The sequence below is a fragment of the Rana temporaria genome, chromosome 8, assembly GCF_905171775.1.
Source record: "Rana temporaria chromosome 8, aRanTem1.1, whole genome shotgun sequence".
NCBI lineage: Eukaryota > Metazoa > Chordata > Amphibia > Anura > Ranidae > Rana > Rana temporaria.
The window spans coordinates 110,145,855-110,166,362 of NC_053496.1; the positions used below are offsets into that span (position 1 = coordinate 110,145,855).

The following is a 20,508-nucleotide window of genomic DNA, read 5'->3' on the forward strand; positions in this document are numbered from 1 at the left end:
AATTTTTCGGCTAGTATATAGCCAGCATAAGTGGGGTTGATTTACTAAAACTGAAGAGTACAAAATCCAGTGCAGCTTTGGATAGAATCCAATCAGCTTCTATTATATATATATAATCCATATAATCCACTCCACCATCCTATCTGCCTATAAGGATCAATGCAGCTTTCATCATCTACTTTATTTTATTTATTTTAGTTTACTCTTCAGTAATTCCTTCAAGTAGGAGAACCCCCCTAGCCTTCCCAAACAACCATTTACAATAAAGAGCAAAGGAATAACCTTGGAATAAAAAATGTCTGCTTACCTTTACAAGCAGCTTAGTCAGCCGCTCGTCTCCACTATAAACAGTCCCAGAAACCTTTCCCTTCTCCCAAGATACCTCACCTAAAAAAGAACAATGTCTTTACTATTACTGGAAAATGCATCTCTGCCAGGAATATTAGTGCTGCAAACAGCAGAACAAATAATATAAATTGAATTAGCAGATATAATAGCCCACCAAGATTTATTAACTATGGTTTATTATACAGACAGATGAAAGCAGTTTTAAATGTAAAATGTTGTGTATTTTTTTATCAGCATAGGAGTCAAGTAATTGTAACATTCATCAAAAAAGTATAAGCCGACCCGAATATAAAACGAGGCACCTTATGTTACCAATATAGTGCCCATCTCAGTGCCCGAGAAGATCCGGCGTGGTGGCCGGGCCTTGTTATTCCGTTCTATGGAATAGCCTCCCTGTCAAGCTCCAGGAGGCCCCTACTATTCTGGTCTTCTGTGGGTTACCGAAGACTTGGCTTTTGACGCAAGCCTGCCCTGCGTAGCCTCTGTCTTCCACCCCTTCTGCTGCTCTGTGCTGCTTCTGGTTCCTGGGTCCTCTTTTTCCCCAGGAACTCCGCTATGCGCATAGGGACTCTTCGGGGGAAGAACGCGCTATATTAAGATACCTCTCAACTCAACCAGAAAAAAAAAAAAAAACTGGGAAAACTTATTGACTCGAGTATAAGCCTAGGGTAAGAAATGCAGCAGCTACTGTAAGTGGGAAAGAGGGTAAACAATGCCCATCTGCAGCCTCACTGTGCCCATTTGCCTGCCTCATGTACCTGATCTCCAGAATACCGGTGATGTGACATGCAGTCTAGTCGGCGGCCATCCAATGTAACAAAGCCCCGCCTCCTCCTCGTCTGTGACAGAACATTGATTAAGTTTGGATGGTTATGACGTCCGATTCCTAGCACAGTTTGATCCCATTAGGGGTGCTGGGATTGGGGATCTCTAACCTTCCTCGCATATTGGCGAAGACCGCAATGTTTTCAACCAAAGTACTCAGGATTCTGCAGGCTTTAGATATGTTGCTCATGTTGCATGTAATGTTTTTTTTTTTCAACAGTTTTAAACAATTGTTTATTCTGTAACCGGTTATTATGTTTCCATATAAACCTCAATAAAAATCTATTGAAAGAGAATGTTGAAAGCAGAAAAAATGGGAATCACAGTTTGTTTTGTATGGGGCTGTGTAGCCGCAGACCAATCAGGGTGCCCTCACTGACCTGTGTCCACAGACAAATTTGCCTACAATGAGCATGTGAGCATCAGAACTGGACCACAGAGCAATGGTAGAAGGAAGCTTGGTCCAATAAAATCACATTTGGATGGCCAGGTGAATGTGCTTCACTTACCTGGGGAAAATGTGGCACCAGGATGCAGTATGGGGAGAAGGCAAGCAGGCGTAGGCAGTGTGATGCTTTGGGCAATGCTCTGTTGGGAAACCTTTTGTCCCATCATTCATATGGATGTTACTTGGCCACATACTATCTACTGCTGACCAAATAAACTCCTTCATTGAAACAGTATTCCGTGATGGCAGTGTCCTCATTCAGCAGCATTCTATGCCCTGTCACATTGCAAAAATCTGAGTTTGAGATGTTACCTTCCCCCCAAATTCTCCAGATCTCAACCCAATCAAGCATCTGTGGGATGTCCAATCCATGGGAGGTCCCAAGTCACAATACACAGAACTTAAAAGATCTACTACCAATGGCTTAGTGCCAGATACCACAGCATACCTCAAGTCCAGTTACACACGAGTCCGCCTACTCCCGCCAGCTCAGCGGGAGATCAGTCCGCAGATCTCCGCTGAGCTGGCGGAGCTCCTCTCTTCTCACAGCATGTCCGTTTTCATCAGATCTCTCCCGATCCAATATGGACGTATCGCCATACGTCCGATTTTGGCGGATCGGATATCAGCGGACATGTCTCCGCTGACATCCGACGCTCCATAATACTACATGGAGTGGTCGTTCAGGTCCGCCGTCAAAACCGACAGGTGGACCTGAACTGTCTGTCCGTGTGAAAGGGGCCTAAGAGGTCAAATAGACTCCATACTTTGAAGGATAAGGGCTGTTTTGGCAGCAGTGGAAGATGGGACTTGTAGTTTATTCACAGACATCTGAGAATAAATGACAGTGACTACCAGGGGGGTTGAACTCTTGCACACTATTGGAGGGTCAGATTGGCACCATGTTACACTCTAAATTTACAGTCGGTGCAATATGTTATAGGGTCTAAGATACAGCGTTAGCCTTTAAAAGCAGAGGTTTACGCGCTGGACAGGTAAGTGTTAATTTTTTAAAAGTCAGCAGCTGCTGTATTTGTAGCTGCTGGCTTTTAAAAAAAAAATGTTTGCAGGTGAACCCCCGCTTTAATAGAGGATACCCCACAAGTGACATTCCACCCTCTACACTGGGTCCTTCACACACACACACACCTAGCTTTCCAGCATACATGTCAGCTGTGAGATGGTCCTCCGGTAAAGGGAGCTCACTAGCCAGTTTTTACAACAGTATATGTGCATCAACTCTTTACTGGCCAGTTTCTAAAGTATATGCATCACAGGCGTATTCGTGTTAAGGCCCGTACACACGATCAGATATTCCGACAATTGCCCGATTGACATGTTTTATCGGATAATCCGCTCCATAGGACAATTGTTGTCGGAATTTCCAACAACAAATGTTGGCTGTGCATGCTCTCAAATTGTCCGACAACAAATGTTTTACGTTCGATTATCCGATCGTGTGTACACAAATCCGCCAGACTAAAATCCAAAGTACAAGCATGCATGCTCTGAACCACTGCTAAACATCAGACAATAGCAGAAGTTGCCCAAAGGGTGGCGGTAAAGAGCTGAAAAACCATGTGGCTTGGTGTATGTTGGCCGAAAAAGTTCGGCCGTCTGTATGCAGAACAAGTTCACGGACAACGCCCTTCGGACAAAAATCCACGGATTTGTTCGATGGAAGTCCGATCGTGTGTATAAGGCTTTAGAAATTCTGATATTTCTGGCGCTATAATAGTTGAACACGGAACACGTAATGGATGTAAAATGGGACAAAATTTGAAGAAAACCTATTACAGGGTTACAAACAAGATAGGGTCTGCAGGTTTGTTCTTAAGTCGAATTTGGAGTTGGAACAGTTACATTTTTTAAGTAACTTTTTGGGATAGCATGGGGAAGGGTTAGCACCCCTGGATAATTTGTTTTGCTGTACGTGGTACGTGCGACTGTTCGGAAGATTTCACCTCACTTTCTGTCCCTGTGACAATTGTATTTTGAAAATGTTGGATTGTTGTAGAAATAAAGGATTGCTGATAAAGCGTCGGAGGAGACACCTTTATCCCCCCATGATAACTCTTATAGGAGAGAATTTCCCTTCCTAGGGGTAGATTTTCTTTCACTTCCTGTTGTCTCCCTCAATCAGTAAGTCGGAGTCGTTTGTAAGTTGGGTGTTTGTACCCCGGGGACCGCCTGTATTCTATAACATGGTGGGGGAGAGCGTCCTATCTGCTGGCTTCTTTCCTTCATGATGTGCACATTCTGAGACTATATTGTAATGTCTGGAGATAGAACAGAGAAACAGTGGAAATATGAAGCCCAGTGAATTCAGTGCAAGTACCGTATATACTCGCGTATAAGCTAAGTTTTTCAGCAATTTTTTTGGTGCTGAAAATGCCCCCTCGGCTTATACTCAAGTCACCTTTTTGCGCCTGATCTTCCGGACTTTAGGGACCCAGTACCGGCCCAGTACCCTGGACCCCAAACTTCTCTTCCTCTACAAGTGTGCAAAGTTTGATGTCCAGGGGGACCTACGGCCGGAGAGCACCGATTTTTCAAAATCGGGCACCCCTCCCATAGACTTCCAATGTTAAACGGTAATTTCTCCGGTAACAGCCGTAGGTCCCCTGGACCCGAAACTTGGCACACATGTAGCACCAGTTCTCGTCTACAAGTGTGCAAAGTTTGCTATCTGGGGGACCACTGATTTTTCAAAGCTGCGCACCCCTTCTATATACTCCCATGTTAACCGTAAGTCTAGTCATGGACACAGTGAGGCATGGGCACAGTGAGGCATGGGCACAGTGAGGCATAGGCACAGTGAGGCATAGGCACAGTGAGGCATAGGCACAGTGAGGCATGTAGATGGACACCCTAGGCTTTTACTTAAGTCAATACATTTTCCCTTTTTTTTGTGGTAAAATTAGGTGCCTCGGCTTATATTTGGGTCGGCTTATACTCGAGTATTTACAGTAATTAAAGCAAACAATGAATCTAAAAAACAGCCAACCACACGTCAAGTTATTGATCATTCTGAGAATTTGCGCATTCATATCTGTGAACATGGGCAAGCTAGACTATCCCTCCATAAGGACACAGCAATAAAACAGTGATGAAGCTCTAACTTTTCTCTGCTTTACTAAAATAGTGTGGATTATTTTTGTGTTAGAAAGACAGGAAGTGAAAGGAAAAACTAACTAGTAGAGACAATGTAATACAATCAAAGGGCTTTTAAACCTTCCTTGCTGGGTTTAAAAAAAAAAAAAAAAAAAAAAAAAGGAAGAAGAATGGTCGTGGTGGACCTTTTAATTTCACTGATCGATTATGGAGTTTTCAGTGTGTACATACACCTTATTGAAAATTAACAGGACAGCAATAATTAAAAAATGTCATACCTAGAGCAGAATATTCCTTCAGCTTCTCCATGACTTGCTCCTGCTTCAGTCCATTGCGAGGAAGAGAGGTCACGAAGCTCACGCCATCCTTTGCATTTAACACAAGATGAGCCATGTCATTTAAAGCTTTATCCAGTTCTTTCTGGATCTGTTCAAAAAAAAGTACACCACACTGTCACTCTCTAAAGCAGATGTCACCATTTATGTCTAAAAAGAAATAAAAAGAATGGAACAGGACATGTCATATCTATAGCTGTCAAAAATGAGGGATCAGGGAAACGGTCGACAGGGGGACCTTAAGAAGTTACTCTAAGCAACAGTTAATGATCGAAAGTTACCATGGTACAAAAATTATTTTATTAGTAGTATCAAAAGGTAAAATGTAAAAGATATACAGCTGTGAATAAATAGTATTCAGACATAGGTAACAATTGATTACCATATACGTCACGTCTGAGAAGAAGCTACGCCAATGAGCTAGGCGAAACGCGTTGGCGTCATCACCCGGCGCGGTCACATGACGTAGTGCGCGTGTGGGAAGGACGGACGTGGAGGACGGTGGAGGTCTTGCAGTGCCTACCACCCCTATTGGAGCTGGAGCTCCTGAGCACACGAGCTAAACAGGCCGGCTGAACTGCGAATCAGGCAGATACAGCCCGCCCCCCCCCCCCGCCCCCACGGGATCCATACAGACTTCAGGGAAAAATTCAGAGATAACCTGGACATATTCCTACTTAAAGGACCACGCATGAGATGCTACCTAGAACTCACAAGCTTGGAAAGATTTCCCTGAACTTTAAGCAGATAACAATGTGGTAATGTAAAACCAAGCTTTAAAGCGGAGTTCCAACCACAATTAGCATTTTTTAAATGTATGTCCTTTCATCATGCATTTTATTTAATATAAATCTGGTCACTTACTATTTTACAATCAGCCGCCGATCCGCATAGATATTCAAAAAAGCTGGTTTATAAAACTATGTCTACACCGTTGTCATTTTGCTTGTGGGCATTGTGAAGCCTACAAGCACTTACTTCCTGGAAGACTTGGATGGGGAGTGATAATTGGACAGCGCACTGCATCCTGGGAAATGATGACACATATTTCCCAGAAGCATTAGAGGGAGATGATGTCAGAATCCTAGGTGCTTTCAAAGGCAGATTTTGTGGGACCGCATAGCAACAGGCATTTCCAGATGAGTAAAAAAAAATGTTTTAATTTTTTTTTCACTTTTTTAGGTCTAATGAGCACAATAATGAAAAAAAAAATTGGGATGGAAACTCCACTTTAATGTGAAAGCATTTAACACTCTACTTACTGCTAATCTATTTGCCGTGCTTAAAGGTGTGCTACTTTCAGTTATCAAGCACAAAGTGTAAGGTATGCCTCATCTGTTCAGTATCACTGCCAAATACTAACTAATGAGTCCAGTCACTAAATTTCAAGTTGTTTAGCGATTAGAAACAACTAATAATAGACTTCTTCTGTGCTATCCAACTAAACTAACACAACTAATCTGCTTTGCCGTGTGATTGCCTCTGGACATACTCCAAGCATCTGCTAACCAGGATTATTGTCAATTTGTGTCTGGGAAATATCAAAAACATTACTACTACTTTTCTTTTTGATAATTTATGGGAACTTTTTTTCCCCTTCCTTCCATTCACTTTTTTTCTTGTTTTGTATATTTCAAACAAGAACATTAACCAGTGGTTTCAGAGTAAGCTTACCATTCCCTGCTCCATCTCCCCGCATCCCTCCCATCCTGTACCCTTCCCCCCCTACCCGCACGGTGTCCAGCCAGTTCACTAGTCAGCATAATTTGGCAATTGCAGAGAGGAGCATCTGGATTAGGATTTTTCCCAGATGCCGTCATACCCCATATCTGCGACTCATAATCAATTTACTCTATGCTGACCAAACTATAGGCTGAACACATATTCGTCCGGACCGTGCTGGAATTTCTTGTTTGTGTGTCTTTGTCAGTCCCGTTTGTAATTTTGTATATGGTAATCAATTGTTACCTATGTCTGAATACTATTTATTCACAGCTGTATATCTTTTAAATTTTACCTTTGATACTACTAATAAAATAATTTTTGTACCATGGTAACTTTCGATCATTAACTGTTGCTTAGAGTAACTTCTTTAGGTCCCCCTGTTGATCGTTTCCCTGATCCCTTTTCCCCTCATTTTTGACTACTAGTATTGGTTACAGCAACAGTACCCAACAGGGCACATGATCTACTTTAAGTGTTGATACTCATCACTTATACATTAGTGGTTTTCTTGCTTCTTCCCCACCCCCTTACAATCAATACCATATCTATAGCTGAGCTTTGACATTGGGAAGCACTGTTGCCCCTGAGAACACCACCGATAAGTTCCACTTGCCCCACGCACACTGGACGGTTTTACAGCGGCTGTTTTGGGTGTCAGACTTTTTTTTTTTACATGCAGTAAACTCCCCAACATGTTATCCTATGGGTCCATGCTGCACACAAGCTTTTATCTGTGTTTTTTGGCGGGGCGTTTTCAAGCTGGAAACCCCCCCAGAACTATTGCGTTTGAAGGATAGTTTTTCAGCTGTAAAAAAGCTTAAACGCTGAAAAACACGTAAAAAAACAAACAAAAAAACAGCTATTCAGCGTTTATGAGCCGCACGCTTTTGAGAGATTATAGCTGCTAAAAAATGAAAACACGGCAAAATACTAATGCCAAATTTTGGTCTCATCTGACCACAGCACTTTCACCCAGTTCTCTTCTGAATCATTCAGCTGTTCATTAGCACACTTCGGACGGCCTGTACTTGTGCTTTGTTGGGCAGGGGACCTTGCGGGTGCTGCAGCATTTCAGTCCTTCACGGCATGGTGTGTTACCAATTGTTTTCTTGGTGACTATGGTCCCAGCTGCCTTGAGATCATTGACAAGATTCTCCCGTGTAGTTCTCGGGTGATGCCTCGCCGTTCTCATGATCATTGAAGCGCCACAAGCTTTTTTTTGCGTTTCTTCCATTTGCGAATAATCGCACCAACTGTGGTCACCCTTTCACCAAGTTGCTACACAAATGTTTTGTAGCCCATTCCAGCCTTGTGTAGGTCTACAATCTTGTCCCTGACATCCTTGGACAGCTCTTTGGTCTTGGCCATGGTGGAGAGATTGGAATCCGATTGATTACTTCTGTTGACAGGTGTCTTTTATACAGGTAAAAAGAAGAGATTAGGAGCACTCCCTTTAAAGGCCTGGTTCACATTGGTACGATTTGGAACGATTTGACATGTCAAATTGCATCTCAAATCCGCGGGAATTGTCGGCAATGGCACCGTCCTAATCGGTGCGATGCCGCACCTGCGGCGCTGCACCGATTTCAAAAAGTAGTTCCTGTTCTACTTTTTGCGATTTCGGGCCGCGATTTACATTGACATCTGAGCAGAAACCTGCACAGATGTCTCTGAAACCGTGGCCGAAATCGGGACTGCCAGCGGGAGTGAAATTGTGCGAGTTCAGCTGAACTCGGACGGCATCACTCCCGCAGCCCAGTGCGAACCTGTGCTCCTAATCTCAACTCGTTACCTGTATAGAAGAAACCTACCTGGTAGCCAATAATCATGCTGATGGATAGGGGATCAAATACTTATTTCACTCATTAAATTGCAAATTTATAACTTTTAAATTTGAAATGCGTTTTTCGAGATATTTGTTATCCCGTCTCTCACCGTTAAAATAAACCAGTGGGCAAACATACAAAACCGGCAGGTAATCAAATACATTTTTACTAGGGATGCACCGATATATCGGCCGAAAATAGCAATTTGGGGGACATGCCGAAATACATTTAAAATTGCCGATAATGACCGCCCTCCGTGGGCGGTACCCATTGCGTATAGGCGGCAGTGGCACTGTACATATTGTGTGCCGACTGCCGCGAGCGCTCTTCCTAGCTCAATTTTCAATTGTAGGAGGGGTGGCAGGTTCTTTTGTACAAGAACCTGCCACCCCTCCTATACGCAATGGTACCGCCCACGGAGGGCGGTCATTATCAGCAATTTTAAATGTATTTCGGCATGTCCCCAAAATTGCTATTTTCGGGCACCGACATATCGGTGCATCCCTAATTTATTATAAATATATATATATATATATATATATATATATATATATATATATATATATATATATATATATATATATATATATACATATATACACACATATACATATACATATATATACACACACACATACACACACACACACACAATTAAATATATATACACACACACAGCTCTCATTGGCCCTCTTATGTCTCATCCATCCTCCCTGGAAAACTGGAAGGGAGAGATGCATGCTGTCATAAGCCTAGGCTTTTTATCAGACAAGAAAGAGAAAGTGGGCTGTTTGAGGCATTTATTGTCAGGAAAAAAAAAATGTTTTACAATCCAAAGTTAAAACAACAACAGCAGAGGATTTAATAGACGGAAAGATGAAAAAAATGACTGAAGTTCCGCTTTAATTAAAAAGCCCTAAAGGTTCTCCAAGAAGTCTAGAAAATACCAAGCAGCATGACATCATTTGTACAGACTGGAGGAGTGCAATGACCTCTAGTAAACTGCGACAGTTGGCTGAGAGGACAAAGCATGCGAGAAGAAAAAAAAAAAAACACAATGTCCCTTGATAAACGCACAGCTACTTTGTTTGAAAAGACTGTGCGTGTCCAAGCCCATTAACCCTTTGTTGCAGAGAGAAGATTACAGCCTGGGTTGCCTGTTTTTGATGAATATTTAAAGCAAACCTAGCATCACATACACTTGTATATTACCTGGTATGTATGCACATGATATGGAGGAATGTACCGTATTTATCGGCGCATACCGCGCACTATTTTGCCTGAAAATCAGGGCAAAATCCTGGGTGCGCGATATATGCCGATACCCGCGCCGAGTTTGAATACTGCGCCGGCATATACCGAGCGCAGTACACTCGTGTATAGTCGGGCAGGCTTGGCTCCTCTCGCGCTCACGTCATGGACGTACAGGACGTGAGCGCGAGAGTAGTCGAGCATTGCCGACTATACGCGAGTGTACTGCGCTCGGTATATGCCGGCGCAGTATTCAAATTCGGCACAGGAAAGCGAGGATCGAGCGGGGAGGACGCCGGACCCGACAAAGAGGACACCCGAAGCCGCAGACGGACGCCGCGCAAGACACCAAAACTAAGTACAAAAATCTTTTTTTACAGTAATATCGGGTCCACTTTAGGGGGTGCGCGCTATAGGCCGGAGCGCGCAATACCCCGATAAATACAGTAACATTTTCTACATGTACTTATTACTTTATGAAAGCGGTGGCTGTGCTCACACTGAAACTCACTTTTTTTAGCTAAATGGCTGCCTCTACTTTTTGTTTTGGTTGCTCCCATCTTGTGGTCCTAAAATGGAAATCCTTAACCACTTAAGGACCGCCGCACGACGAATATACGTCGACAAAATGGCACGGCTGGGCACATGGGCGTACATGTACGTCCCCTTTAAGAAGCCCAGCCGGTCCGAAGCTCCGTGACCGATCGCCGTCGGTGTCCCACGATCGGGTTACAGGAGCTGAAGAACAGGGAGAGGAGAGTGTAAACACACCTTCCTCGTTCTTCTCTGTGGCAGTGTCACTGATCGTCTGTTCCCCGTTATAGGTGAACGACGATCAGTGATGTCACACCTACAGCCACGCCCCCCTACAGTAAGAAACACACATGAGGTCACACTTAACCGCTACAGCACCCCCTAGTGGTTAACCCCATCACTGCTATTTTCACAGCAACCAGTGCATTTTTATAGCACTTTCCGCTGTGAAAAGGACAATGATCCCAAAAATGTGTCAAAAGTGTCCGATATGTCTGCCATAATGTCGCAGTCACAAGAAAAAAAAAAACGCTGATCGCCGCCATTACTAGTAAAACAAAACAAAAAAATATTAATAAAAATGCCATAAAACTATCCCCTATTTTTTCCCCTATTTTGTAAATGCTATAACTTTTGTGCAAGCCAATCAAACGCTTATTGCGATTTTTTTTACCAAAACTATGTAGAAGAATACGTATCGGCCTAAACTGAGGAAACTTTTTTTTTTTTATATATTAACCACAATTTTTTGGAAAGTAGAGTTAAATTTCACTTGTCACACCCAGGCCTGATTACTGCCAGACCTGTTGAATCAAGAAATCGCATAAATAGAAGCTGTCTGACAAAGTGAAGCACGCTAACAGATCACAAAAAGCCACACATCATGCCACAATTTAAAAAAATTCAAGAACAGCTTAGAAACAAAAGTAATGTACATGTATCGATCTAGGAAGGGTTTCAAAGCCGTTTCTAAGGCTTTGGAACTCCAGTGAACCACGTCGAGAGCCATTATCCACAAATGGAGATAACTTTGAACAGTGGTGAACATTCCCAGAAGTGGCTGGCCTACAAAAATTATTCCAAGAGCATGACGATGACTCATCCAGGTCGTCCATAAAAGAACCCAGATCATCATCTAAAGAACTGCAGGCCTCACTTGGCTCAGATAAGATCGGTGTTCACGATTCAACAATAAGAAAGAGACTGGGCAAAAATGGTATCCATGGGAAGGCCAAAACCACTGCTGACTAAAATGAACACAAAGGCTCATCTCACATTTACCAAAAAAACATCTTGATTTTTCCTAAGACTTTAAAGGCAAATTTTCTGTGAACTGATGAGACAAAAATGTTACTTTTTGGAAGGTTTGCATCCGGTTACATCTAGCATAAAACTAAATACAGCATTTCAGAACAAGATCATACCAACAGTCAGACTTGGTGGTGGTAGCGTGATGGTCTGAGGCCACTTCGCAGGTTCAGGACCTGGACGATTTACCATAATTGTTGGAACCATGAATTCTGAGCTCTACTAGAAAATGCTAAAGGAGAATGTCTGGCCATCAGTTCATGACCTCAAGCTGAAGTGCACTTGGATTATGCAGCAGGACAATAATCCGAAACACAACAGCAAGTCCACCTCCAAATTTGATTTGGATTTCCTTCCCATTTAAAAAAAAAATGGCTGGATTGTGTTTTTCATTTTAATAAAATTGTCAATCTTTGCACGCCTTCACTATTGTATCTGGAGCAGCATCATCTACATTCACTACCAATGTGGTAGCCAGCTTAAATCAGTGACCCCCAGTCATATTTAATGTAAAACCAAACATCAAAAGACATAATTGGACGGTGTGTGGCATGGCGGTAATAATATTGTTTACTTACTTTTGTGCCAACGAATGGCAATTTCCTTATTATTCGGAAAAATTGTTTTTTGCACCGTGTTAGAAGGCCTATAAAATGGAAAAATATATATACATTAGATTAAAAAAAGTGGTTTGGGACATCTATTCATATGTACCGTTTTTCCTATGATAAAAATCAACAAACACTGAAAAAAAAAAAAAAAAAAAAAAAAAAGTAGTTTATGGCTGGGTTCACATGATTGCGAATTGGTTTCTCTGCATCCAATTCACATGTCAGGAGATTGTGAGTCTATGGAGCCAGTTCACACATCTCCGGAGCGACTCCGGTGTAAATTGCACAGGAGCCCGGTGCGTCTTCTGGTCCATTTCAGCAAAAAATGTATAAAAATTCTTCATGTGCGGGTATACAACCACTTTAATAACCCAACTATTTGAAGAATAAAGCCAAGATCTCAGCAATACCTTGCGGATGCACTCCCAAGTCCAGCATCGGGCATCCATAGACACCAAATGTAGGACTCGGCCACGCCTCTGCATCATCTAATTTGATTGACAGCAACAGAAGATTTTTCACCTTGATGCATTAAGGTGAAAACCCCTGAGGGTTTACAACCCCTTTTAAAGTGGCTGTAAATCCGAAATGTATTTATTTTTTTGATGTCACAATGTAGAGTATGAGATTTCCTATCATCTGTGCTCAGTCTTGCCACACAGAGTTAATCCAGCTCTGAGCAATCCTCTTTTGTTAAGTGAAATAAAACGGACTTGCAGAGAAAAACCTTGGTCCGTTCTGCCCCCTTGCTGAGAGTGACAGGTTATTTACATATCTCTGCCTGGAGACAGGCATTATTTTTTAATTCCCACCCCCACCCCTTTTCTAAAGTCATGTGGTTATTTTGACTGGATGTTAGTGATCATAGCAGAATTTAGTGTAAGGAATACACAGGAAAAAATGCATGTTGACAAGGAGTGTAGAGGAGGGCGGCGAGTCTTCTGACATCACGACTCCACCCACCGAGCTCCAGACAACAGACCCACCCACAGAATCTGCAGTTTTTCCGTTCTTATAACAGACAGAGGGGAGAGGCATGTATATCCTTATAGATCAGCACTATGGCAGGAGTTTAGAAAGGATGAGAGTGGGTTTACATTAGGGTTGTCCCGATACTAGTATCGGTATCGGGACCGATTCCGAGTTTTTTCGGCGGTACTCAGACGCCGATACCCTGCCCCGATACACAAATAGAATACTTAACCCCCCCGCCGCCACCGCCGCCGGAGCCGCAAACCACCGCCACGATCCGCCGCCGTTACGCCGCATCCCCGCTACCGCCGACTGTGTAATACGGGCGGGAACATTACAGCTTTGAATAGCTGTAATGATTGGCGCCGCGCATAGACACTCCCCCTTGCTCGGGTGAACTGTCCAATCCCGAGCGAGGGGGAGTGTCTATACACGCAGCGCGGCTCCAATCATTAAAGCTATTCAAAGCTGTAATGTTCCTGGCCGTAGTACTGTACACAGTCGGCGGTAGCAGGTAAGCGGGCCATGGCTGCATATGGGGGGGAGACACAAGGCTGGATGGGGGGGAGACACATGGGGGGGAGACAGATGGCTGGATGGGGGGGGAGACAGATGGCTGGATGGGGGGGAGACACATGGCTGGATGGGGGGGAGACACAAGGCTGGATGGGGGGAGACACATGGCTGGATGGGGGGGAGACACAAGGCTGGATGGGGGGAGACAGATGGCTGGATGGGGGGGAGACAGATGGCTGGATGGGGGGGGAGACAGATGGCTGGATGGGGGGGGAGACAGATGGCTGGATGGGGGGGGAGACAGATGGCTGGATGGGGGGGGAGACAGATGGCTGGATGGGGGGGGAGACAGATGGCTGGATGGGGGGGGAGACAGATGGCTGGATGGGGGGGAGACACAAGGCTGGATGGGGGGGAGACACATGGCTGGATGGGGGGAGACAGATGGCTGGACGGGGGGGGAGACACAAGGCTGGATGGGGGGGAGACACAAGGCTGGATAGGGGGGGGAGACACAAGGCTGGATGGGGGGGAGGCACATGGCTGGATGGGGGGAGACACATGGCTGTATGGGGGGGAGACAAATGGCTGGATGGGGGGGGAGACAAATGGCTGGATGGGGGGGAGACAGATGGCTGGATGGGGGGAGACAGATGGCTGGATATGGGGGGGGACATGGCTGCATATATGGGGGGGACATGGCTGGATATGGGGGGGACATGGCTGCATCTGTGGGGGGACATGGCTGCATTTGTGGGGAGACATGGCTGCATTTGGGGACACATTAAAAAAAAAGTATCGGTATTCGGTATCGGCGACTACTTGAAAAAAAGTATCGGTACTTGTACTCAGTCCTAAAAAAGTGGTATCGGGACAACCCTAGTTTACATCCACTTTAAGGTTCATGTACACCAATACTTTTGACAAAATAGTGAATATGACACACACACACACACACACACACACACCAGGTAAAATAAGTACTGAACTATACTTCCTGGCACGTTCAAATCCATCAAAAATGATGTACTACGTCACTTCCTGGCGGCGGCCAGAGTGGTGATCCCCCGTCATTGGAGATCGGCAACCATGCCTTCCCTGGGGGACTGGGCTGTGGAAGTGGACCGCATAAGGGACCTTGAGCGTCTGTTGGCAGAGGAGGGTGGTAAAAGTGAGCAGTTTTCTCTCACCTGGACTTCATGGTCCATGTTCCGATACTCTTCTGAGTTTATATCTTGGGCCGAGCGAGGCATGGATGATGTGACCCTGACGCCATGATGGAGTGACCCTTGTCTCTTGATTCTTGTCCCCTGCTTCTTTGCCCCCCCTTTTTATCTGCCCCTGCTTCTTGTCCTTTTCCTGATCTCTAAATACTTCCTTAAGACTTCATAGAGCTAACGTATCGTGGCCCCGACCCGCCTATGGCTATCTACCCGTTGTGAGACCCTATGGGTCTTATTTTACTTCCAGATTTGTGTATAATCTCTCCCAATATACCGCGTGTGATGCAATACTGAACCCCTCACTAATGTGAGGTTGGTAGATACAACTACTGATTATTCCATATACCGGGAGAATGCTCAATCGTACGGCCATATAGTGGTCCACACACACATGCTCCTATTCGCTTTCTTTTTTTTTTCTCTCTTTTCCCTTTTCCCATGTAACTTAGACATGTTTTCACTATGTCAAACACGATGCTTACAGTTGATGTACTTGCTTTTACTGTATGTAAGGTTTAAGACGTTATTTGTCTTTGTTTCTCTTTTTTCTGAATAAAGTAAGATTGAATTAAAATAAGTACTGAACACGTCACCATTTTTTTTCAGGTAAATATATTTCTAAAGGTGCTACTGACATGACATTTTCACCACATGTCAGTAACAACCAATGCAATCCATACAAAGAAACCAAAACAAATAAGTTCAGAAATTCGGTTATGCAAAAAAAAAAAAAAAAAAAAAAAAAGGAATGACACAGCAAAAAAGTATTGAACATACCAACTAAAATGTATTTAAAGTGGTTGTAAACCCCATTTAAAAAAAAAAAAACCTTGCAAGACAAAGGCATATATGAGCTAGTATGCATATTAACATCTGTGTAAATCGTAAGTGATAGCAGGTCATCGCATGAGCGAGCGAAACTCATTTTATAGAATCATTACACAGAGTGATTTCAAGCATTCTTTTAATTTTCATGATTAGGTCTTGCATCTAGTGAAAACCCAAAACAGTATATATATCAGAAAATTTGAATATTACAGAAGACCAAAACATTTTTTAAAATAAAAAGATTTTTAATACAGAAATGTTGAATTATTGAAAAGTGTGTCCATGTACAGTATAGTATGCACTCAATACTTGGTCGGGCTACTTTTGAATCTGTATCAATGCGGCGTGGCATGGAGGCGATCAGCCTGTGCTGAGGTGGTATGCAAGCCCAGTTTGCTTTGATAACGGCCTTCAGCTCATCTACATTGCTGGGTCTGGTGTCTCATTTTCCTTTTGCCAATAACCCACAGATTCTCTACAGGGTTTAGGTCAGGCGAGTTTGCTGGCCAATCAAGCACAGTGACACCATGGTCATTAAACCAGCTATTGGTACTTTTGGCAGTGTGGGCAGGTGGCCAAGTCTCCTGCTGGAAAATAAAATCTGCATCTCTATAAAGCTGGTCAGCAGAGGGAAGCACAAAGTGCTCTAGAATTTCCTGCTAGAGGGTTACACTGACTATGGACTTGAAAAAACATAGTGGACCAACACCAGCTCCCTGATTCATCAATGACTGTGGAAACTTCATACTGGACCTCATGGAGCTTGGATTCTGTGCCTCTCCACTCTTCCTCCAGACTCTGGAACTTTGACTCCCAAAGAAAATGCCAAATTTACTTTAATCTGAAAAAAGGACTTTGGACCACTGGGCAACAGTCCAGTCCATTTTCTCCTTAGCCCAGGTAAGGCGCTTCTGAGGTTGTCACAATCCACTCAAGGCTGCGGTTTCTCCTGTAGCTTGTGCACCCTTTTCGATCACACTTTTTCCTTCCACTCAACCTTCTATTAATATGCTTGGATACAGCGTTCTGAACAGCCAGCTTCTTTACCAATGACCTTTTGTGACTAAGACCCCTTTCACACTGAGGAGTTTTTCAGGCGGTACATCACTAAAAATAGCGCGGCTATATACCGCCTGAAAAACTCCTGCACTGCATACCAAGGGCTTTCACACTGAGGCGATGTGCTGGCGGAAGAGAAAAAAAATCTCCTGTCAGCAGCATCTTTGGAGCGGTGAGAGGAGCGGCGTGTATACCGCTCCTTCCCATTTAAAAACAATGGGAAACCGCGGCAATACCGCCCGCAATGCACCTCTGCAGATACACATTATGGGCATTATGGGCGGTATTAACCCTTTATCGGCCACTAGCGGGGGTTAATACGGCACCGCTAGCGCCGAATCCCGCGGCAAATCTGACGGTATAGCGGCGCCAATGTGAAAGGGGCCTTGAACTCCTTGTGCAGTGTGTCAATGACTGTCTTCTGGACCCCTGTCAAGTCAGCATTCTTCCCCATGATTGTTTAACCACTTCCATACCAGGCACTTACGCAGCTTCCCGCCCAAGCCAATTTTCAGCTTTCAGCACTGTCGCACTTTGAATGGCAATTGCGCGGTCATGCTACACTGTACCCAAACAAAATTGGCGTCCTTTTTTCCCCACAAATAGAGCTTTCTTTTGGTGGTATTCGATCACCTCTGCGATTTTTTTTTTTGCGCAACAACTAAAAAAAGGCTGAAAATTTGGAAAAAAAATTACGTTATTTTTTTCTGTTAATTTTTTTGTAAATAAGTTTTCTCTTTCAATGATATGGCGGCACTAATGGGCACCGATGAGATGGCACTGATGGACATCGATGAGGTAGTACTGACGGGCACAGATGAGGTGGCACTGATTGGCGGCGCTGGTATGCGACACTGATGGGCACACATAGGCGGCACTGATGGGCACACATAGGCGGCACTGATGGGCACACATAGGCGGCACTGATTGGGCACACATAGGCGGCACTGATGGGCACACATAGGCGGCACAGATGGGCACACATAGGCGGCACAGATGGGCACTCATGGGCGGCACTGATGGATACTTATGGGTGGCACAGATGGGCACTGATAGGTGGGCACTGGGCATGGATGGGCACTGTGGGGTGGCACTGATGGACACTGGGGTGGCGCTGATGGACACTGGGGTGGCGCTGATGGACACTGGGGTGGCAGCACTGATTTTTTCCAGTCAGTGCCCATTTGTGGGCACTGACTGGCATCTTTTTTCTTTATGCTTTTTTTTTTTTTTATTTTTTAGGCTTTTTTTTTTTTTTTTTTTTTTGTCATTTTTTTTTTTTTTGCCCACCCTGGTGCTCCAGGGTGGGCATCCCTGGTGGTCCAGTGTGGCGATCCGAGGGGGGGCTGCGCTGATAAACAATCAGCGCTAACCCCCCCTGTCAGGAGAGCCGCCGATCGGCTATCCTCTACTCGCGTCTGTCAGACGCGAGTGAGGAAGAGCCATCGACGGCTCTTCCTGTTTACATCGTGATCAGCCGTGGTTGGACACGGCTGATCACGTCTCCGGCTCTTTACCGAGATCGGAGATGCAGGGTGTCAGACTGACACCCCGCATCACCGATCGCCGCGATGCGCGCCCCCACGGGCGCGCGCGGCATGAAATCCTGCAGGACGTTCTAGAACGTCCTGTCAGGATTTCATAACCACTTCCCGGACGTAAATCGGCCATAGGCCGGGCGGGAAGTGGTTAAACTACTGAACCAGACTGAGAGACCATTTAGGCCCCTTTCATGCAGGCTTTCCGATCAGGTCAGTCTGTCAGTTTTTTAGGCGGACTTGATCGGATGCTCTATTTGGCCTAATGGAGCAATGGATGCCAGTGGTGACATGTTCACTGACATTCACCGATATCTGATACAATCCTGACGGATGGAGACCCTATTTTACATCCGTCTAGCGGATCGGATGAAAAACGGACAAGAGGAGAGCGGGGCTTTGACAGGTAATTTTTTGAGTTAATCAGCTAATTAGAGTGTGACACTATGGCAAATAGACTGTGTACTGCAGTTGCTCCAGAGCTTGGTAAAATTAGGTAAATCTTCACTTTGCAAAGAATGCCCAATCACATGCAAGGAAAAAATAAATAAAAAGTTTGCTTGCACATGACTGGATGATGGAAGTCGGCAGAACTGCTCCTCATTTACTAAGCTCTGGAGCAACTGGTCTTGCAGAGTGCAACTACTCTTTGGAAAGGGCACAGTGTTTGCCTTTAGTAAATCAACCCCTATGAGTCTACAATATTTCACAATATTCTTATTTTCTAAAAAAATATTAATTTGGGGTTTTCACGCGCTGTAAGCCATAATAAAAACTAAAAGGGAATGCTTGAAATATATCATCACTCTGTGTGTAATGAATCTATAGAATATAGGAGTTTCACTTTTTGAACTGAATCGCTGAAATTTATATTTTTTGACGCACATTAAATTTAATATCAGGTGAACTAGAAAATATTGCGTAATGAGAAAACCCAAGCCATTATATTTTACTAGAAAACCCTGAAAAGTGCATTCAAATTCACCTACAGTGCTTTGCAAAAGTATTCACCCCCTTTGGCATTTTCCATGTTTTGTTGCCTCACAACCTGGAATTAACATGGATTGTTTGAGGATTTGCATCATTTAATTTACAGAAAGATTTTTATTTTATTTTTATTGGGAAGCAAACAACAAATAGGACAAAATAACAGAAAAAGTAAATGTGCATACCTATTCACCACCCTAAAGTCAATACTTTGTAGAGCCACCTTTTGCGGCTATCACAGCTCCAAGTCGCTTTGGATAGGTCTCTATGAGCTTGCCACACCTTACCGCTAGGATTTTTGCCCATTCCTCCTTGCAAAACTGCTCCCGCGCCTTTAAGTTGGATGGTTTGCGCTTGTGAACAGCAATCCAAGTCTGACCACAGATTTTCTATTGGATTAAGGTTTGGGCTTTGACTAGGCCATTCCAACACATTTACATTTTTCCCCTTAAACCACTCAAGTGTTGCTTTAGCAGTGTGTTTGAGGTCATCGTCCTGCTGGAAGGTGAACCTCCACCCTAGCCTCAAATCACACACCGAGTGGCTTAAGAAAATCCCTGTATTTAGCGTCATCTATCTTTCCCTCAACTTTGACCAGTTTCCCAGTCCTGGCTGTTGAAAGACATCCCTACAACATGATGCTGCCACCACCATGTTTCACTGTGGGGATGGTGTTCTTTGGGTGATGTGATGGGCCAGACATAGCGTTTTCTTTGATGGCCAAAAAGTACAATTTTAGTCTCATAGACCAGAGCACCTTCCTCCATACATTTTGAGAGAGTCTCCCACATGCATTTTCGCAAACTCAATACGTGCCATTTTGTTTGTTGCTGAAAGTAATGGCTTTTTTCTGGCCACTCTGCCATAAAGCCAAACACTATGGCGCATACGGATTATTGTCACCCTATGTACAGATACTTCAGTCTCTGCTGTGAAATTCAGCAGCTCCTCCAGGGTTACCTTAGGTCTCCGATTAATGCCCTCCTTGCCCAGTCCGTGAGTTTTGGTGTGCGACCGTCTTTGGCAGGTTTGCTGTTGTGCCATGTTCTTTCCATTTGGT

The 20,508-nt window shown here is 44.2% G+C and overlaps 1 protein-coding gene across 1 annotated transcript in view; it reads right to left on the reverse strand.

Annotated features, from left to right (window-relative positions):
• Window positions 1–20,508, reverse strand: part of SGPL1 (sphingosine-1-phosphate lyase 1) — a 92,300-nt gene that overhangs the window by 34,859 nt on the left and 36,933 nt on the right. Inside the window, exons 3-5 of the mRNA XM_040320495.1 lie at window positions 12,293–12,360; window positions 5,014–5,161; window positions 308–387 (exon numbers count right to left, since the gene is read on the reverse strand). Of these exons, the coding sequence (XP_040176429.1) occupies window positions 308–387; window positions 5,014–5,161; window positions 12,293–12,360 (296 nt within the window). The remainder of the gene's footprint in view (window positions 1–307; window positions 388–5,013; window positions 5,162–12,292; window positions 12,361–20,508) is intronic.